The 17,637-nt window shown below is 35.7% G+C and overlaps 1 protein-coding gene and 1 long non-coding RNA gene across 4 annotated transcripts in view; one reads left to right on the top strand and one right to left on the bottom strand.

Moving 5' to 3' along the window:
• The window catches only part of Mrtfb (myocardin related transcription factor B), a 159,638-nt gene that overhangs the window by 93,505 nt on the left and 48,496 nt on the right, over positions 1-17,637 (bottom strand). For 2 of the 3 annotated variants that reach the window (XM_015491071.2, XM_048789527.1), the window contains exon 2: positions 9,482-9,697. In XM_015491071.2, the coding sequence (XP_015346557.1) occupies positions 9,482-9,635 (154 nt within the window). In that variant the 5' untranslated portion in view covers positions 9,636-9,697. The remainder of the gene's footprint in view (positions 1-9,481; positions 9,698-17,637) is intronic. The other variant, XM_048789526.1, reaches the window with a different exon arrangement.
• Positions 9,575-13,857, top strand: LOC125612323. Its single transcript, XR_007342653.1, has 3 exons — positions 9,575-9,713; positions 11,246-11,249; positions 13,847-13,857. It is a non-coding gene; the product is annotated as an uncharacterized LOC125612323 (long non-coding RNA).

Genomic DNA, 17,637 nt, shown 5'->3' with positions numbered 1-17,637 from the left:
GCATTCTCAAAATACATATTAGTAACAAATAATTCAAGTGCTAACTCTGTGCCCACCCTGCTCTAAACCTGACTGAGATGAATGGACCCAATCATCATAGCTATCATATGAAGCAAGTACTAGTATGATCTTCACTTTGTAGACAAAGAAACTGAGGCAAAAAGAGTAAAGTGCATAGCCAGTAATGGTGTCGCCAGGACCTAGACTCAAGACAGGGTGGCTTCAGAGTTGGTGCTCTTAGCCACTGTGTTTGCGGGCTCCCTTCAGGGTATTTTTACATCTGACAAGCAATGCTAGCTAACTATGACATGGCTGAGCACTGAAGATGTGCCCCATGTATGCTAAGCACTTTTTAAAAAAATATTTATTTTATAGTTGTATTTATTTATTTTATTATTTATTGTATTATTTATTTTTATGAGGTGCTGAGGATCGAACCCAGGGTCTGGCACCTGCTAGATGAGCACTGTACCGTTGAGCCATAACCCCAGACCTATGCTAAACACTTTAAAAGCTTTATTTCATTTGCTCTTCCCAACAGCCTATTGGCATTTCTAACATTATTTCTATTCATAAGGGAAACACAAGCTTTGAGTAGTCTGACGCCACACCCTGGAATAACAGGTCCTCCAAGGCCTGATTTCACAACCCTTTCTTTAAAACTAGGTTCTTCTTCTCTCAGTTATCTGCAAGAATCATCTCTAAATTAACTTTAAGTATTTAACTTACATAATGTATTTAACTACTTTAAAGATCTCTATATCCAACAATTTCATTTTTAAAAATATTTTTTAGTTGTAGATGGACATGATATCTTTATTTATCTTTATGTGGCGCTGAGGATCGCACCCAGGGCCTCACACATGCTAGGTGAGGAGTGCTCTACCACTGACCTACAAACCCAGCCCTCAACAATTTTATGAGAATACGTTATATTCTGAGCTTCCAATATTATACTGGAGGCTTAAAGTTTAGAAATTTTAGGGTGAGAGATGCAATGGTCATTCAATAAATGTTTGCTAATTATAACTTTTGAAAATTATCCCATTTCCATTTCTGAAACGCCAACTTCTTAATACTTTAAGAGCTAATTATTCTGATGTGGCAAACTTTTTTTTTTTTTTTTTTTTCACACACAGCACTCAGCAGTGTTCTGACCAAGTAGTCCAGTCAGTATTCTTCTTAACTGCTATGTCAGGGATAAACCTTTTGTCAAAGAGGGTCTTCTATTTTGTAGCTATAAATCTCAAATCTGCAGAATGCTGTCCATCCTACCACTTGTCAGTCTTTATACTTAGCTTATAAGACCTTGTAAGTGGTAACATCAGACTGTTTGCTTTTCTTGCTATGTCTATTAAACACAGAAGCCACATATCAAAATTGTAAGTTGGTAAAGCAGATATTAGCATTTTTCTTAATGAAAACAACATAAATGACTAAGGAAAAATACATAATCATTTGGGTTTTGAAAAAAGCTGAAATACTGTCTTTTAACTGATACTCTTATGCTACTCTTGGAAACGACAGAAATAGGAAAAGAATGCATATTTAAATTAGACTTTTTTTTTTTGAGAATAACAATTAGGTAAAATTCTCATTCCTTTTAAAAATGAAGGAAAGACTGAGAGCTGCACATATGTTTAATAATACTGCTATGAAGAACATATTAAACAGCAACATGGTTGATCTATGAAAAATTCCATCAGTTAACTTTGGTGGAAGTTATTTTCCATTCTTTGTTTCGGGTGCCCCATGAATATTACAGGGCAAAAGTAATAATGAGATACAGGAAAATGTGCTGTAAGGAAGGAGGGCCTCTGAGAAACACACCTGAGCTAGAAGCTATCATACAGATGCTACAAAGGGCATACTGTAATGCAGAAAGCGTCTCAGACTTACCTATGCTCACAGACTGCGTCAAGCAGAGAAGGCTGGTGCCCTGACTCCCACAAGACTACATTTTGTTAATGACAGTGAGGCGGCAAGTAGGAGTAGGAAGGCCAACAGTACGAATCAATTTAAAGGAGTTAGAAAAATACTGAGTACGATATTTGCTCATTAGATGAGGTATCTGTTAATTACAAACCAAAGAGAAAATTCCAATACATCTGTTATTCCAACATATTTGTCTTGTTGCTTGCTGTCCCAATAGTATTACATTATTGACATTTTAAACTATAAACTAAATAACAAAGAAAAAATAACCATGGATCATGTTTTCTAGAATACTCTCTATACTTAACAGGCTCTTTTTAAAAGTTATGGTAGAGAATAGGTATCCAATATCTGTTTTTAATTCCTTTGTTTGGCTAGAAGAAGTCTTTGTGGTTAGGTTAAATTATCTTTTATAATTGTTTTCTGAGGGACAGCAAAGACAACTTCTTGATAAACTTGTTTATTCACCAGTCCAGTATCTAATATAAATCATATGGTTGACCTTAATTTTAAGAAAATTATTTCAAATAATCTATTTCTTAAAATAATATACTATGATAATTCTAGAAAATTCTTGTAAATATTTTTGGTAAGCACTTTTGTAAGTTCAAGACAAAGTGGTCTCACTGGTGGTTTAAAATACTAAGTATTATTGTGTTCTAAGTCTTCCTTTTAAAAAAAATTTTTTTTTTTTTAGTTGTAGATGTACACAATATCTTCATTTTATTTATTTATTTTTTTATGTGGTGCTGAGGATTGAACTCGGTACCTCACGAATTCGAGGCAAGAGCTCAACCACTGAGCTATAACCCCAACCCTCTTCCTTTGAGTAAATATGTTTGTTGTTGATGTACCAATGGACTTTCTATAAGAGACACAATTTAAAGACTGGATAAATTGCTCAAAATGAGCCTTCAGAGGTGCTATAACTTGGGAAGGGGTCTTCAGAGGTGCTATAACTTGAAAAAGGGTCTTTAGCGGTGCTATGGTCTTGCTGGTTCACCTTTTAAACTGTAAGCTTCATCTGCTTCCACCTGGAGTGGTAACTAAAGCATGCTCACATTAGCATTCTGACACCGCTACATGGCTGCACAGATCAATCTCACTGCCAGCTATAAATGTGATAAAGAAAATTACCACAAAATTATCCTTGTGCAGCCCTCTTTGCCTCCACACCCACACTGCTTGTGTGTTTCAGCAGTGAAGCAAACTAAATCCTCAGTAACAACAAAACTAAGTAAGAAACAGTAGAAAAAAGGTGGTGGATGGGTGAAAAGTGCTTATTTACACTGTGAAACAAAACATGCTATTTAGATTTTCTAAAGGCCATTATGAAAGAATGTACCTCACCCTTAAAGGTGCTTATAAGGCTTTTTTTTTTCACTCTAAAGAGTTCTAGAGATTGTCATCAAAAAAAAGCATAGGAGAGCTGCAGCAATTAAGAACTTCACTTGCAGTTGTCAGGAGGCTTACAGTTTGCTTTTGAACTTTTTTTTAATATTTAATTTTTAGTTATAGGTGGAAACAATATCTTTATATTATTTTTATGTGGTGCTGAGAATCCAACCCAGTGCCTCACACATGGTGAGTGCTCTACCTGAGCCACAACCCTAGCTGCTTTTGAACTTCATAATTGGTTTAGCATTGCATCCTAAAGCCTAATCTAAAAAAATTACATATATAATTGCAGATATAATATGAAATATTATATACAGTACATGTATACTATATATTATAAGTATAATATATAAAATTCTATATATATATATATATATATATATAGAGAGAGAGAGAGAGAGAGAGAGAGAGAGAGAGAGAGAACGCGCACGCGTGTGCAAGCAAGCGCCCGGCATGGTGGCGCATGCCTGTAATCCCAGCGGCTTGGGAGGCTGAGACAGGAAGATCTTGAGTTCAAGCCAGCCTCAGCAACTTAGTGAGGCTCTAAGCAATTTAGCAAGATCCTGTCTCTAAAAAATAAAACATAAAAGGGCTGGGGATTTGGTTCAGTGATTGAGTGCCTCTGGGTTCAATCCCCAGTACACCCCCCCAAAAAAATATAGGACTAGGGCTGAAGCTCAACAGTAGTGCACTTGCCTAGCATGTGTGAGGCCCTGGGTTCGATCCTCAAAACTAAATAAATAAAAGTTCAGTGTCCATCTATAACTAAAAGAAAATATTTAAAAAAACATATATTGAAAACATGACTCAGGAAAATTATACTCAGAGTATATGTACGTATTTCTCGGTCTTAAAGCAGGAAGAGAGATTATCAGAAAGCTTTAATGTTTATTAATGCTTTTGAGAATTACAGTTAACTACTCCAGATCCTAAATGTTAACTGCAAAGTCAAGGTAAGATAATCTTAAATGTTAATGAGGAGTGAAAAAATGTTTTCAGAGTAAAATCCAAAGAAAAGACCAGCTGTGAATATATGCCATTTATTTTCTAAGGTGTAAAGCAACCAGTTTTCTTTGGCTTGATTCCATAGCCAGGCAAAATTCATCTTTTTTCAAATATAGAACATGTGTACTGAATCCAAAGCAAAGAGCCATCTTGTGTTTCTTTATGTGCAACCAACTTTTGAATAAATTATTTTCTTTCTTGTAAGTGATCATTCAAATGGTCTAAGACTGTTCATTGTGATAAATTTAATGGATGGAAGTCTTAGAAAAAAATTTCAGGATGGAACCATAGCTCAAACCCATAACAACTTCAGTAACTATTAATACCAAAATTTAAAAAATAATAACAAATTAATCTTTCCTCTTTACCGAGGCCGAAAATACACTATTTCAGAGTAAAAAGAGTTTCATAAAGCCTTTTAGAATAGGAAGAAGGTGGAAGCTGATTTTACTCCTACTCAGTACTACTGACAGCTGGCATGTGGGCTGTCATTGCGTTGAGGTGGCTGATCTTCACCTTAACACCTAGACTCAGAGGTATACCAAAAAGTATTAAAACACCAAACAGCCTTAGAATTCATGTTAACTTCTCTTCTTGTTCTGTACTAATACTGGCAATGATTTAAAGCTTAAACTCACCACCAGCACCCTTTGGAGTAGCTCTGCCTGACAGCGTACCAATCTTCAGGCAAAGAGCTGCAACTCTCTGGGGTGTTGCTTCCACCTGCACTATCTTCCCCTGCCTTTATGAAGCTGTATTCAACTTCTAGCACCTGAGCTTTCACTAGGTGATCTGTTGTTTTTGGCTTTCCTTTCATTCCCAGTGCTGTCCATCTGAACAAATGTTATTATTGATGTGTGAAGAGGGATCTGTTATGTGTATAAATGTCACGAAGCTCAGGGCCCTGTGCATGCACTGTTTTAGTAATGGTCCTTGTGTTTATATTCACTTTCATTTATGAGGGGCTAACCTGGGAAAAAGCTAATTACCTAAATGGCTGCCTTACTTTTATGGAGATACTCACTACAGAATTATTTACTTACTTTTATGGAGCTACTCACTATAGAATTATTCTTTATGCCACATCCAGGCATAAAGAAAAACTCCAGTTTATCTTTACTAAACATCTTCCACATTTACTTCAGTAGTGGGAATATCTTGCCACTCCACTATCATTACTAACATAAAAACTTATAAAACATGAGGGAAGCTGGGCTTGGTAGTGCACACCTGTAATCTCAGAGGCTCAGGAGGATAAGGCAGGAGGATCCTGAGTGCAAATCCAGCTGCTACGCAAATCAGTGAGACTCTGTCTCTAAATAAAATACAAAATAGGGCTGGGGATATAGCTTAGAGGTCAGGTGTCCCTGAGTTTAATCCCTAGTAACCCGTTGCCCCGGCAAAAAAATGAGGGAAGACCCTGAAATTATTACTTAAAATTAATTTTCCTTGTAAAGTTAATTTATAAACAGCTCCATGACATAATCCTCCCACTCACTAATCACAAGTTAAAACACCTCTATTTTCACCCCACAGAAAAGAACATTGGGGGGCTGGGATTGTGGTTCAGCGGTAGAGCGTTCACCTAGCACAGGCGGGACCCGGGTTCAATTCTCAACACCACATTAAAAAAATAAAATAAATAAAGGCATTGTGTTGTGTCCATTTACAAAAAAGATATTCTCTCTCTTTAAAAAAATTTTAAAAAGAAAAAAAAAAAGGAAAGAACATTAGGCTGGGTTGTGGCTCAGTGGTAGAGTACTCGCCTAGCATGTGTGAGGCACTGGGTACGATCCTTAGCACCACATAAAAATAAAGATACTGTGTCCAACCTAAAACTAAAAAATAAATATTTAAAGAAAAGAACACTGTTCTATTAAATGGTATTCAAAGGCTAAAGAATAACAATAAAATGCAGTAACAAAAAAATGAATTTGATTATTTAATAATATCTAAATGGTACTTTTCAGTGATTAATTTTTAGACCAATATTTACATTTTTATATGATTTAAATGACATTAAGATGATATAAAATTAAACAACATAAAGTTAAAAAAATCATTTAAGTTAAGAAAGTTTGGGTCTTTTATGTTAATTGATAAGAATATACTCACGTAACTGTCAAAAACTAGATTTTTCTTTTAACATTTTTATTTGTTTTTTTAATTGACAAAATGGTGTGTATTTACCATGTACAACATGATGTTCTGAATTATGCAGACTCTCTGGGGTGGCTAAATCGAGCTAAAAACACATCCATTACTTCATGTACTTTTCATTTCTTTTGAGGTGAGGACACTTAAAATCTACTCCTCCAGCAGTTTTCAAAAATATAATACACTGACCATAATATATGTCACTAGCTATATGTCACTAGATCCCTTAAACTTATTCCTCCTAACTGATCAACACATTTCTATAAAAACTAGATTTCTGATAGCTGTACAAAGACTGCTTTTACATCTTGGAATGTACATACACATAAGGCTAACTTGCCATGAGCCTAAAATTACAATATATGCATGAATATAAGGTAAGGCTTATAATTTCCTGAAGTCGTTTATTAGAGAAGTGAATTATCTTCTTGTTGAGTTCTTCCATAGTATCTCATCTTGAAATTTTCTTTCATTTGCTTAATATGGAACAAAGAAATACTCTTTGGAAAAAAACACTAGTTTCAAAAGCAACTGAATTCAAAGCTAGCTTTAGATTTATAGAAATATTAATGAGAATCAGAAAAAGAGGAAAAAAATCAATACCTTAAGTATTCCCAAGATATAACCTTAAAATTAAATATGTTGCATATTGTTACAAAGAAGCTTTTAAAACTGCTTTTTAAAAAAAAGTAGTCAAGGGGCTGGGGTTGTGGCTCAGCAGTAGAGCGCTTGCCTAGCACTGTGAGGCCCTGGGTTCGATCCTCAGCACCACATAAAAATAAATAAAATAAAAAGGTATTGTGTCCGACTACAACTAAAAAATAAATATTTTTTAAAAAGTAGTCAAATATTCTCTCAGAAAGGACACACGTAAATTAATTCTGGGAAGTAAGTGGGCAGGCAAAGGAAGAACTGGAGGGCAACCTGCTTATGTTCCCATAATATTTTAAACCATGGGAATGCATTATCTAATAAAAATGAAAGCACAAAACAACAACACAAAAGGTTAAATTCTAAAACAGAAATGACACCCCCATAAAATGTTGAAACCAATGACAAATCAGTGATGAGGCTGTAGAGACTATGAATGTGCAACAATAAGTCAACTTTAAAGTCTTATCATGCATGTATTTTAAAAAAACTGCTGGACCTCAAAAAGAGAAATAGAGATATGTACTGGAAATCAGAGCTAGATAGATGATGCATGGGGTATCTGTTGATAAAACACACTGAAGACAAAGATTCAGTACAGGGTTTTATCAACTGAGAGTGAAAAAGCAATCCTTCTATATTACTGCATTGCTTCATAAAATGTAACTAATAAATTTTTACCTTTTCATAAACTATCCTAAGAGCTTATAAGGGAGACTAAACTATATTTGGGTTTAGCATACATTTAGGCATCTATACTAATTTCTGAAAGAGAACATGGTGAATGACCAAAAAGTGTAAACTTTCCTCACACACTTCCCCATCGCCTGGTACAGATGACCAGCTTCAAGAACAGTTTTACATTTTGATTATTTTGGGAGGCAGGGTACTGGGAATTGAACCCAGAGGCATTTAACCACTGAGCCACATCCCCAGCCCATATATCTCCAGCCTCTCTCTATATAAAATGTACATATGTAGATTTTAGAGACAGGTCTTGCTAAGTTGCTTAGGGCCTCACCAAGTTGCTGGGATTACAGGTGTGCGCCACCATGCCCAGCTACATTCTAATTTTATATAAGTACAACTCCTATTTTGTTTTAGGGTAATGATTTGCACATTATATTGATCCAAGTGTACTGTGCAAAAATGCAGTTGTCTGTATCATTGTTTAAGGTAAAAGCAAGGCTCCTAATGACAGAGTGTTCCAAAGCCTTTACCATAAATCACAGCATCCAGATGGCTTTGGCAGCAACCTGGTGGAGATGTTGCTTTGAACCAATCAAAAACAGCCAATGGCTGTGCCTTGTTTCTGAATGAGATTCAGAAACGAAGTAAAACATCTTATTTGGAGAAGAAATTCACATTAAAGACCTGTACTAAGGATCTAAACATAGTAGTAGATGCCCTTTATCCACTTTGCTAAATAAAGTAAGACCATTAATGAATAAATCAGGAAACCACTCAGGATACAGAAAAGTAAGTAACTGGGTACATAAGGAAGCATTCTGAAGAAACAGTTTTATTTTTTCCAGCTTTTAAAACTAAAATTAAAAAGATGTATTTATAAAGGTAAGCCTCACCAGAACTGTGAAAAATCTAGTAAACCCACTTGAAATACTTAATTCTGCCTTTACAAAATATGCATATTTACTATGTTTATGAACTTTAACATTACTTTTTCTTTACGCTATAAATATTAACAGTAAAAGTACATCATTTATCTCCATTCATTTATGTTAAAATTTGACAGTTTTATTTTCTGGAGACTCTGGGATGGTTCTGTGATCAATAAAAATTTGCTAAAAAGGTAAGAAATTAATAGAAAATACTCATTTTGTATGCAATGATGAGCTAGCTAAAGACAGAATCTTGGTCACATCTATGCCCATTTATATCAAAATATTCACATATGAAATTCTTGCCTTCCGTCATCACTGAGAACATAAATCTCTCCATTTCCAAAGGAAGGTGTGTCGTAAGGAGATGGGGAAAGGGGGAGAATGTACTCTCAGCCACATGCTGCTTCCCTGGCACCAGCATAGGGAGGCAATTTCCAATGACATTACAGCATGAAATCTGCTGGAATCTGTGTGAAATGGATTGAAGCTAAAACTGATTTCTAAAGGTAATGTTGCTAGCAAAGACACTGGGTAAATAATGAAAGATCTGGAAGGAAAGTGAAATACTATCTGTTATTCAAAACCATCCTATGACAGTGTCCTCCTAGACTCACTGCTGGACCGAACTGACAAAAGCAAACTGAAAAGGAATAAACTGGGCTGAGAGGGTGACTCTTTAACAAGGTTCCCACTGCACATGTTAATGAACTCACCGTTCTTCCTTTCGTTCAGAGGGGGTAAGTGCTGACTGGACTGCAAGGAGAGTTCCTGGAATTCGTGAGCCACGGCCTCACTTTGAGGACTTGGAGCAAGATGGGCTAGAGGTCCCAACTCATCCTCGGTGTCTAAGGCCCCCACGTGATCCATTGTGTTCCAGCCACTGGCAACAGGGAATAGGAGACACCTCTTCACGTGGCCTGTTGAAGAGACTGTCAAATAAATAATGTGTAAATAAAATAAATAAATGGTACACTTGTTTTTCTCCAACTTGCACAAAAGTATTAATATAGGATCCCTGGGTACTAGTCTGGTTTTACTGTTGTGTGGTCATTACCATTTGCCTAGCCAAGGCAAAAAGAACTAAGATTTCAGGACTGCCCTAAAGGGTTTGCAAAAGTGAGTTCAGCAAAGTTAATGCCCTACTAAAACAGAATCTAGCTCCCTCTCTGGACCTCATGGTCCTTGTCCAACACACAGGAATAATATACTTTCCATCCAGGAAAGCACTTACATGTAAAGAAAAGAAACTATGTTGTAAACTTCTTTTGTAGCAAGGATTAAAGAAAGCTATTGCTACTGATGTCACTTAAAGATTTCAATGCATGCTAAAATGAGAAGAAAGTCAACTAACGCCAATGAAAATAAAGCAGCAGGCTGGCTTGAAAATGCATGTTAACTCCTTCATATCAAACAACTTCAGTCAAAATTCATAGCAACCAGCAATGTTTCAGATAAAAACTCCTCTGCCAGCCTGGGTCTCAGGGTGAAACCAAAAGGAAACAGAACTTTCAGCTCACCCACAATGCACATATAGTTCATGTCAAAGAAGCAAACCTTTATTTTATATCATGAAGATTTGAGATTATTTGTTACTACAGCATAACTTGGACTATGCTGACTGATACAGAAATTAATAATGGTAGTACCAATGACACAAACGTTATTGGAAGCTATAAGGATTGCTGTTCCAATAACAAAAACTATTATTGGAAGCTATGAGGATGGTAGTCTATGTTACTCAGTAGTAACACATTTGGAAGACTACTGTCTACTTATTTAGTAGCACTTCATACACAGATTGTCCATTCATTCACCCATTGATGAACACTTGGGCTCTTTCTAGTTTTTACAACTATTACAAATAAACATGCTATGAACACTCCTGCACAGGTTTTATAGTTACATGCTTTCATTTTTCTTGAGTAAAATGCCTAGGAGTGGGATGGCTGAATCATATGGCAGCTATATATTTAAATTTTAAAGAAACTGACAAAATTTTCTGAAGTCGTTGAACCATTTTGCATTCTTATTGGCAGAGTGCAAGAATCCAGTTGTTCCACATCCTTGCTAACACTTCATTTGCTCAATCTTTTTCCTTTTGGTCATTTAGTGGGCACATGGTATTTGACTGTGGTTTTAATTTGTATTTCCCTAGTGACTGATGATGTTTTAATGAGCTTAACTAAAGAAATAAAGGGATGGCAGATAAGTTTCTGATGAAATCTTTTTGTTCATTTTTAATATTAGGTGGTTTTCTTGTAATCTGAGTTTTTATCAGATATGTGATTTGTAACTATTTTTCCCAGAGGCTTACCTTTTCATGCTCTTAACAGTGTTTTGTAAAGAGTAGATATTTTGATTGAATAAAGTCAAATTTATCAATATTTTTTTGAACCACATTTTTGTAGTTGTTAATACAAGTCTTTGATTAGCCCAAGGTCACAAAGAGTATCTCCAATGTTTTCTTCTAGATATAGATTTGTGTTTTACATTTAAATCTATGGTCCATTTTGAGTTAATTTTTACATAGACAGATATGAATCAAAGTTCTTTCAGGGGGGCATATTGATGTCTGATTGTTACAGCACCATCTGTTAAAAGATTATCCTTTTCTACTAAATTCCCTTTGCACCTTTGTTAAAGTCAATTAACCATGTATATGTGAATCTATTTTGTAACTCTGTTTAAAAAAAAAGGTGTGAGGGCCTCAACTTTTTGGGGTGATTCCTAAACTATTACATGTGCAGGGTAGACTCCATGAAGCCTAGCCAAGGCAAAAAGAACTAAGATTTCAGGACTGCCCACCATAGGAGAGACAGGGTTTGCAAAAGTGAGTTCAGCAAAGTTAATGCCCTACTAAAACAAAACAATGCTCTTAAGAGGGAGCCCAACAGAATCTAGCTACAACTGTCAACCAGAATTCCACATCCAATGAAAATACCCTTTAACAAAGAAGGCAAACATGTCACCAGTGAATACATACTATAAGGAATGCTAAAAGAAACTATTTGGGATGAAGAAAAGTGATACCAGATAAAAATTTAGATCTCAGGAATGAAAAGCATTAAATACAAATAAATAACAGACTAGCTTTTTTTTTTTCTTAATTTCTTTAATCTTATCACACTCTGCAAAAAGTATAATGCTTTCTTGTGGAGTTTGTAATACATGAAGATATCATGTGATAACTATAGCAGAAAGGATGAGGGGGGCAAATGTATTTAATGTTTTGCATTTCTATATATTATAAAGAAGTTGCATAATTATAACTTTAGAAAGACTGAGAAATTAAGGTTGTATATAATTCTAAAAATAAAATTTGAAAATACAAATAGCTTTAGCTAACAAATATTCAATTTTAACAACAACCAAAGGAAACAGAACACAAAAGTAAAATGGGACAAACAAAATAATTGGCCTTAATTATTAAATATTAATGGGCAAATCAATCCAACTGAAAGACAGAGACTAACAGAATAAATTTTATAGAAAGTCTAAAAGTGTATGTTTATAAGCCACATACTTTAGAAAAGATGACACAAATGGGTAGAAGAAGATGGATATAAGAAGGCAGATCATGTAAGCAAGAAGCCAAGAAGTTGTAATGACTATCAGATACAAGTATCATAATTCTCTTATAATGCAAGATATGTTGACACCAAATTATTTCTCAGATACAAGAACCATAATGCCCTTATAATGGCAAGATGTACTAACTTTGAACATTAGTGCTAATGATTTGGAAGATCCTTTAGGGGCAGATTTTAAAATATTTTCATGGAAGAATTATCTGTTCTTAATATTGAAGAATTTTTTTTCAACCTATTATGCCTTGACATTGTGTTCACCTTAAACTCCCACGCATCCCTCCAAATTAAGAAAATTATAAGCTAAGCAAATCTTAAAATCTAGCAAAGGGAAAAGAATAAATTTTCAAAAAATTTTAACTTAATATTCATGAACATTTTTGATGGAGTATAGGCTATATTCTAAAATTTTGTAAGCTGTCATCTTAAAGTCTACTTAACTACTTGATGATTTTTCTTTGAAACTGAAATCTAACATCAAATATAAAAAGCACTCTCTTGTCTAGTAGGAGATAATTGAGATGTTAAAGAAATTGCATCAGAATGGATCCTTTCAGGGTCATAATTTAATCATGAAAGTAAACTATAGGGCTGGGGTTGTGGCTCAGTGGTAGAGCACTCGCCTAGCAAGTGCGGGGCCCTGGGTTCGATTCTCAGCACCACATAAAAATAAATAAATAAAGACACTGTGCCCAACCATAACTAAAAAAATAAATATTCAAAACAAAAATTTTTTTTAAAGTAAAACTAATTTAGATTTAACTGGACAAAGAGTGGTAAAATGGTAGTTTGTCTAGAACTAACAGATGAATGAATAGGAGAGTTAATACCTTCAAATCTCAATAACATACCTATATTCTAAATGAGCTAAATCCAACGTTTATCTGGAAGTAAAAGCACAGCACAATACAAGTAAGATTAACCTGGAATACAGCTTCTGTTCTCAAGAAACAAACCACTGGGCTAGGGTATCTTAGTGGGAGAGCACCTATCTAGCATACCTGAGGCCCTGGGTTCAATCCTCAGAAGCACAAAAAACAAAAAACTAAAACACCCTTACAAAAAACCTCTTCATTGTTAGATGCTCCTATAGTGATAGGAAAAAATAAAGAAAAAAAAAAAAAGAGACAGTACACTTTCATTTTTTCATCTATTCATTTCCTTTTATCTAAATGGAGCCAGAAAACACTAATGAGATCATATTTTAAAAAGTGATGGGCTATTAGAATAAGGTGATCCCTAAATCAGCCCTAACATTTGTCTTGAATTAAGTGTGAATCCAAAGCCAACATTTTTTCCACTGTACCTTATTGCTCGTAGTGACTAATGACTAATTTATATGACATACCTGTAAATAAAATGGTATAGAATCACTGCTATGTACAAGGAATGTGAAATAATAAAGAAGTTCAAAGGATATAAATATCAAACTTCAGAAGTTTAATATACAATCAGTCAAATGAAGAGAGGTAGACGTTTTAGCAATAACAGAGCTATTGTCCCTGCCCTTCAAAGCTCCCCTGAATTACAAACTTTAGGGAAATACAAACAAGATCAAGCAGCAGACTTGGATGAAGAAGTACAAAGACAAAGTTAACCACATACCCACAGTAATTCTGTGATACAAACAAACAAACCAAGGTAAATTAATGATGTCAACCCTGGGTTATTTCACATTATCTGTTCTTCCCACCAAAACTCCTGGTGGCAATTTGTTAGATATCTAATTCAAAATTTATTTACTATTATATTTATAAAATCATGTCAACTGTATGTATGAAAATATTTTCTTAGCAATATACTGTAGTTTCCTATATTATTCTCTTCTAAATGAAATTTCTTAAGTGTAACAAGGATTCATTATCAAGGGACTGGAGTTATACTTCAGTAGTAGAGTGTTTACCTAGCATATGTGAGGTACTGGGTTCGATCCTCAGCACCACATAAAAATAAGCTTAAAAAAAATTAAAGGAATTGTGTCCATGTACAACTAAAAAAATTTAAATTCATTATCAAATCCATTTATATATTTATATGAATAAAATTCACCTCCCAATTTTATAATTGGGGGGAAAAATCACAGAAAGGAACACTTTGTTCAAACTATTTACTCTTAACAATTAAGATAAAATCAAATAATTGGTTTAAAACTACATATTTCTACACAAATATTTCATTACTCCACATACATTTTTATTAACTGTTATGAAAAGTGTTGTCATCCTTTGGTTTTTTCCTAATTTAACTCCTGGCTTGATTACCTACATTCTCTTACATTTAAAAGGCCACAGATTCATAAAATGACAGGATATTTTAGCTGAAAGCTTTCTTAGAACCAATATCCAGTATGAGTATTTCTGAACTCTCCTCACAATATGTTACTTGACAAGGTTTAAAAGAAAAAAAAAAAATTCCCAGAGAGGAGAGGAAGAGGGAAGGAAGAATCTCCAGAGAGTCTGCTATAATTGGTCTGGGATAGAGTGATTCTAATTTGTTGCTAGTGTTGACGATCATTGCCTAGAGTAGTTAGAGGTCAGAAATTATTAAAGCATATAAATAGTAGAATATAAGTAGATATAAACTGCTCTGGGAACCTAGACAATTAAACGTCCAGTTGTATTAATGTAGTTAGGAAAAGTCAAAAGGATAAGCAGAAGTTTGCCAGGCATGGAAATTTTCTCATCAGTAAAAGTAAGAGGCACAAACATAAAAGGGCTGCTGAGGCCATGTGGGGCAGCTGGCAGGGAGTGGTAGAAACAAGGTGGCGAGGTCAAGACAGACACAAAACTGAGGAGAGTGTGTACTCTAGAAGAGTGATGTGACCCAAGTAGGAGTTTTAAAAGATAATTCTGGCAGAGACAAGTTACTAAGTCTCAGGTCGAAATGCTAGAAACTAAGATAGCAAAAATGCAGAAAAGCAAATAAACTCAAATACTCTTTAAGGGGCAAAATTTCAAAGTTTGATGACTAGCCCATTTGAAAGGTAAAGGAGATTAAAGAATGGAGAGAGCAGGTAAGAGTTCCAGATGGGCAGCTGGAATGGCTGGTGGCATCACTGCAGCAAGGCAGGAAGAGGAGTGATGGGCAGAGAGCTCACCTTGAGAAACCCAAGACCCAAAACCAAAACTGAAAAAAAGAAAATGGCTGGAGAGATAGTGTCCCACTTCAGGCAAATAACTTACCTCTTTTAATTTTTAAAAAATGGGAAAGACAACAAAAAGAAAGAAAAGGAAAGAATATTTACTGTATTTCTACTCTGCTCAACACTAAATTTAATCTCCCTAATTGTGCCCTGATGACTTTTCTATGGGATCATTATGCCCATTTTATAGATGAGAAAACCAAAACTTGATTAAATAAATTTAAGACATTAATATCAAAGCCAGGTTTCCAACTTCAGGGCCCATATTACAAAACATGGATGTACCAAGAGGCAAATAAACTGGAGCAAACAACGGGGAAAAAGAGATTGCTGAGGAAGGAGGTAAGGATGAGGGAGATTAAGCCATGAAAAGAGCCATTTGTACAAATCTGTGACACACAGACTGAAGGCTCATACTATCAGGCACTGCACTGAGCTCCAGGGTTCCAATGATGAATCCACTACAGGCCTGTTGTCAAGGAATCAAGGCCGCATCAAATGGCAGCCATGACCCACCAGTGCTTTTTTTTTTTTTTTTACTGGTTGTTCAAAACATTACAAAGCTCATGACATATCATCTTTCATACATTTGATTCAAGTGAGTTATGAACTCCCATTTTTACCCCAAATACAAATTGCAGAATCACATCAGTTACACATTCATAATCTGTACATAATGCCATATTAGTGTCTGTTGTATTCTGCTGCCTTTCCTATCCCCTACTATCCCCCCTCCCCTCCCCTCTCATCTTCCCTCTCTGCCTCATCTGCTGTTGTTTAATTCTCTCCCTTGTTCCACCCCCTTCCCCTCACAACCTCTTATGTGTAATTTTGTGTAACATTGAGGGTCTCCTACCATTTCCATATGCTTCCCCTTCTCTTTCCCTTTCTCTCCCCCCACTCGTCTCTGTTTAATGTTAATCTTTTCCTCATGCTCTTCCTCCCTGTTATGTTCTTAGTTGCTCTCTTTATATCAAAGAAGACATTTGGCATTTGTTTTTTAAGGATTGGCTAGCTTCCCTTAGCATAATCTGTTCTAATGCCATTCATTTCCCTGCAAATTCTATGATTTTGTCATTTTTTTTAGTGCTGCGTAATACTCCATTGTGTATAGATGCCACATTTTTTTTTATCCATTCATCTATTGAAGGGCATCTAGGTTGGTTCCACAGTCTAGCTATTGTGAATTGTGCCGCTATGATCATTGATGTGGCAGTATCCCTATAGTACGCTCTTTTAAGATCATCAGGGAATAGACCCACCAGTGCTTAACAAGAGCTTCATGGCAGATGAAGGAAATGCTCTTGTATTGTTCCATTTTGGCAAAACACTGAAACTGTGACAGTAACTGCACGCAAGATGAGAAGAAAATGAATAAACAGGATATCTTTTTGACACTAGGTTACAATTCTTTCAAATAAACAAATTCTAAGTGTGTATTTATTCGTAAAAGTTGGATTTTATGTGTAACTATTAAATGTAAGGCAAAAATGAACAGTAAATGTACCAAACACTGACAATACACTATACAGGAAAGTCACAGCCCTCCTATGCTCCAAGTGGCTGTTGTTTGAACAATCCCAATGTGATGATTAATTTTTAAAAATTTGTTTACCGAAGGGGTTGGGGTTGTGGCTTAGCGGTAGAGCGCTTGCAGAGTGCTTGCCTAGCACATGCAAGGCCCTGGGTTCAATCCTCAGCACTATATAAAAATAAATAAATAAATAACAAAGGTAGGGGGAAAAAGTCAAACAATAAATTTTTTTAAAAAAATTGTTTACTGATCGGAAGGAAGATGGCGGCGAGGGGAGTGCATTGCCCCCGTGTGCTGCTTCACTGTGTGGGGGTATGACAAGTCAGGACGGCTAAAGGATATCTTGTTAGGAATTTCCAGCAATAGTGGGGTGCTCCGGAACCCGGAGGAAGGATTTCCATCGCACGAGGATCGGCTACGGGGACTCAAACGCGAGAGGTCTGTCGCACGGAGGGTAACACTGCTTATTCAGCAAACCGCCCCGCGGCTAGAGTCTGCAGCGCGCGCTGGGAAACGAGGAGATAGCGACGCAGGGATACAGCGCTGCAGTTTCTGCCAGCCGTGCAAGCACCGTACTCAGGGCTGAATTCTGGGTTCGAGACGGGG

The sequence above is a fragment of the Marmota marmota genome, unplaced genomic scaffold (genome assembly GCF_001458135.2).
Source record: "Marmota marmota marmota unplaced genomic scaffold, marMar, whole genome shotgun sequence".
NCBI classification, from domain to species: Eukaryota; Metazoa; Chordata; class Mammalia; order Rodentia; family Sciuridae; genus Marmota; species Marmota marmota.
The sequence above is the reverse complement of the archived record's forward strand: the minus strand, read 5'-3'. Positions and strand labels throughout refer to the sequence as shown.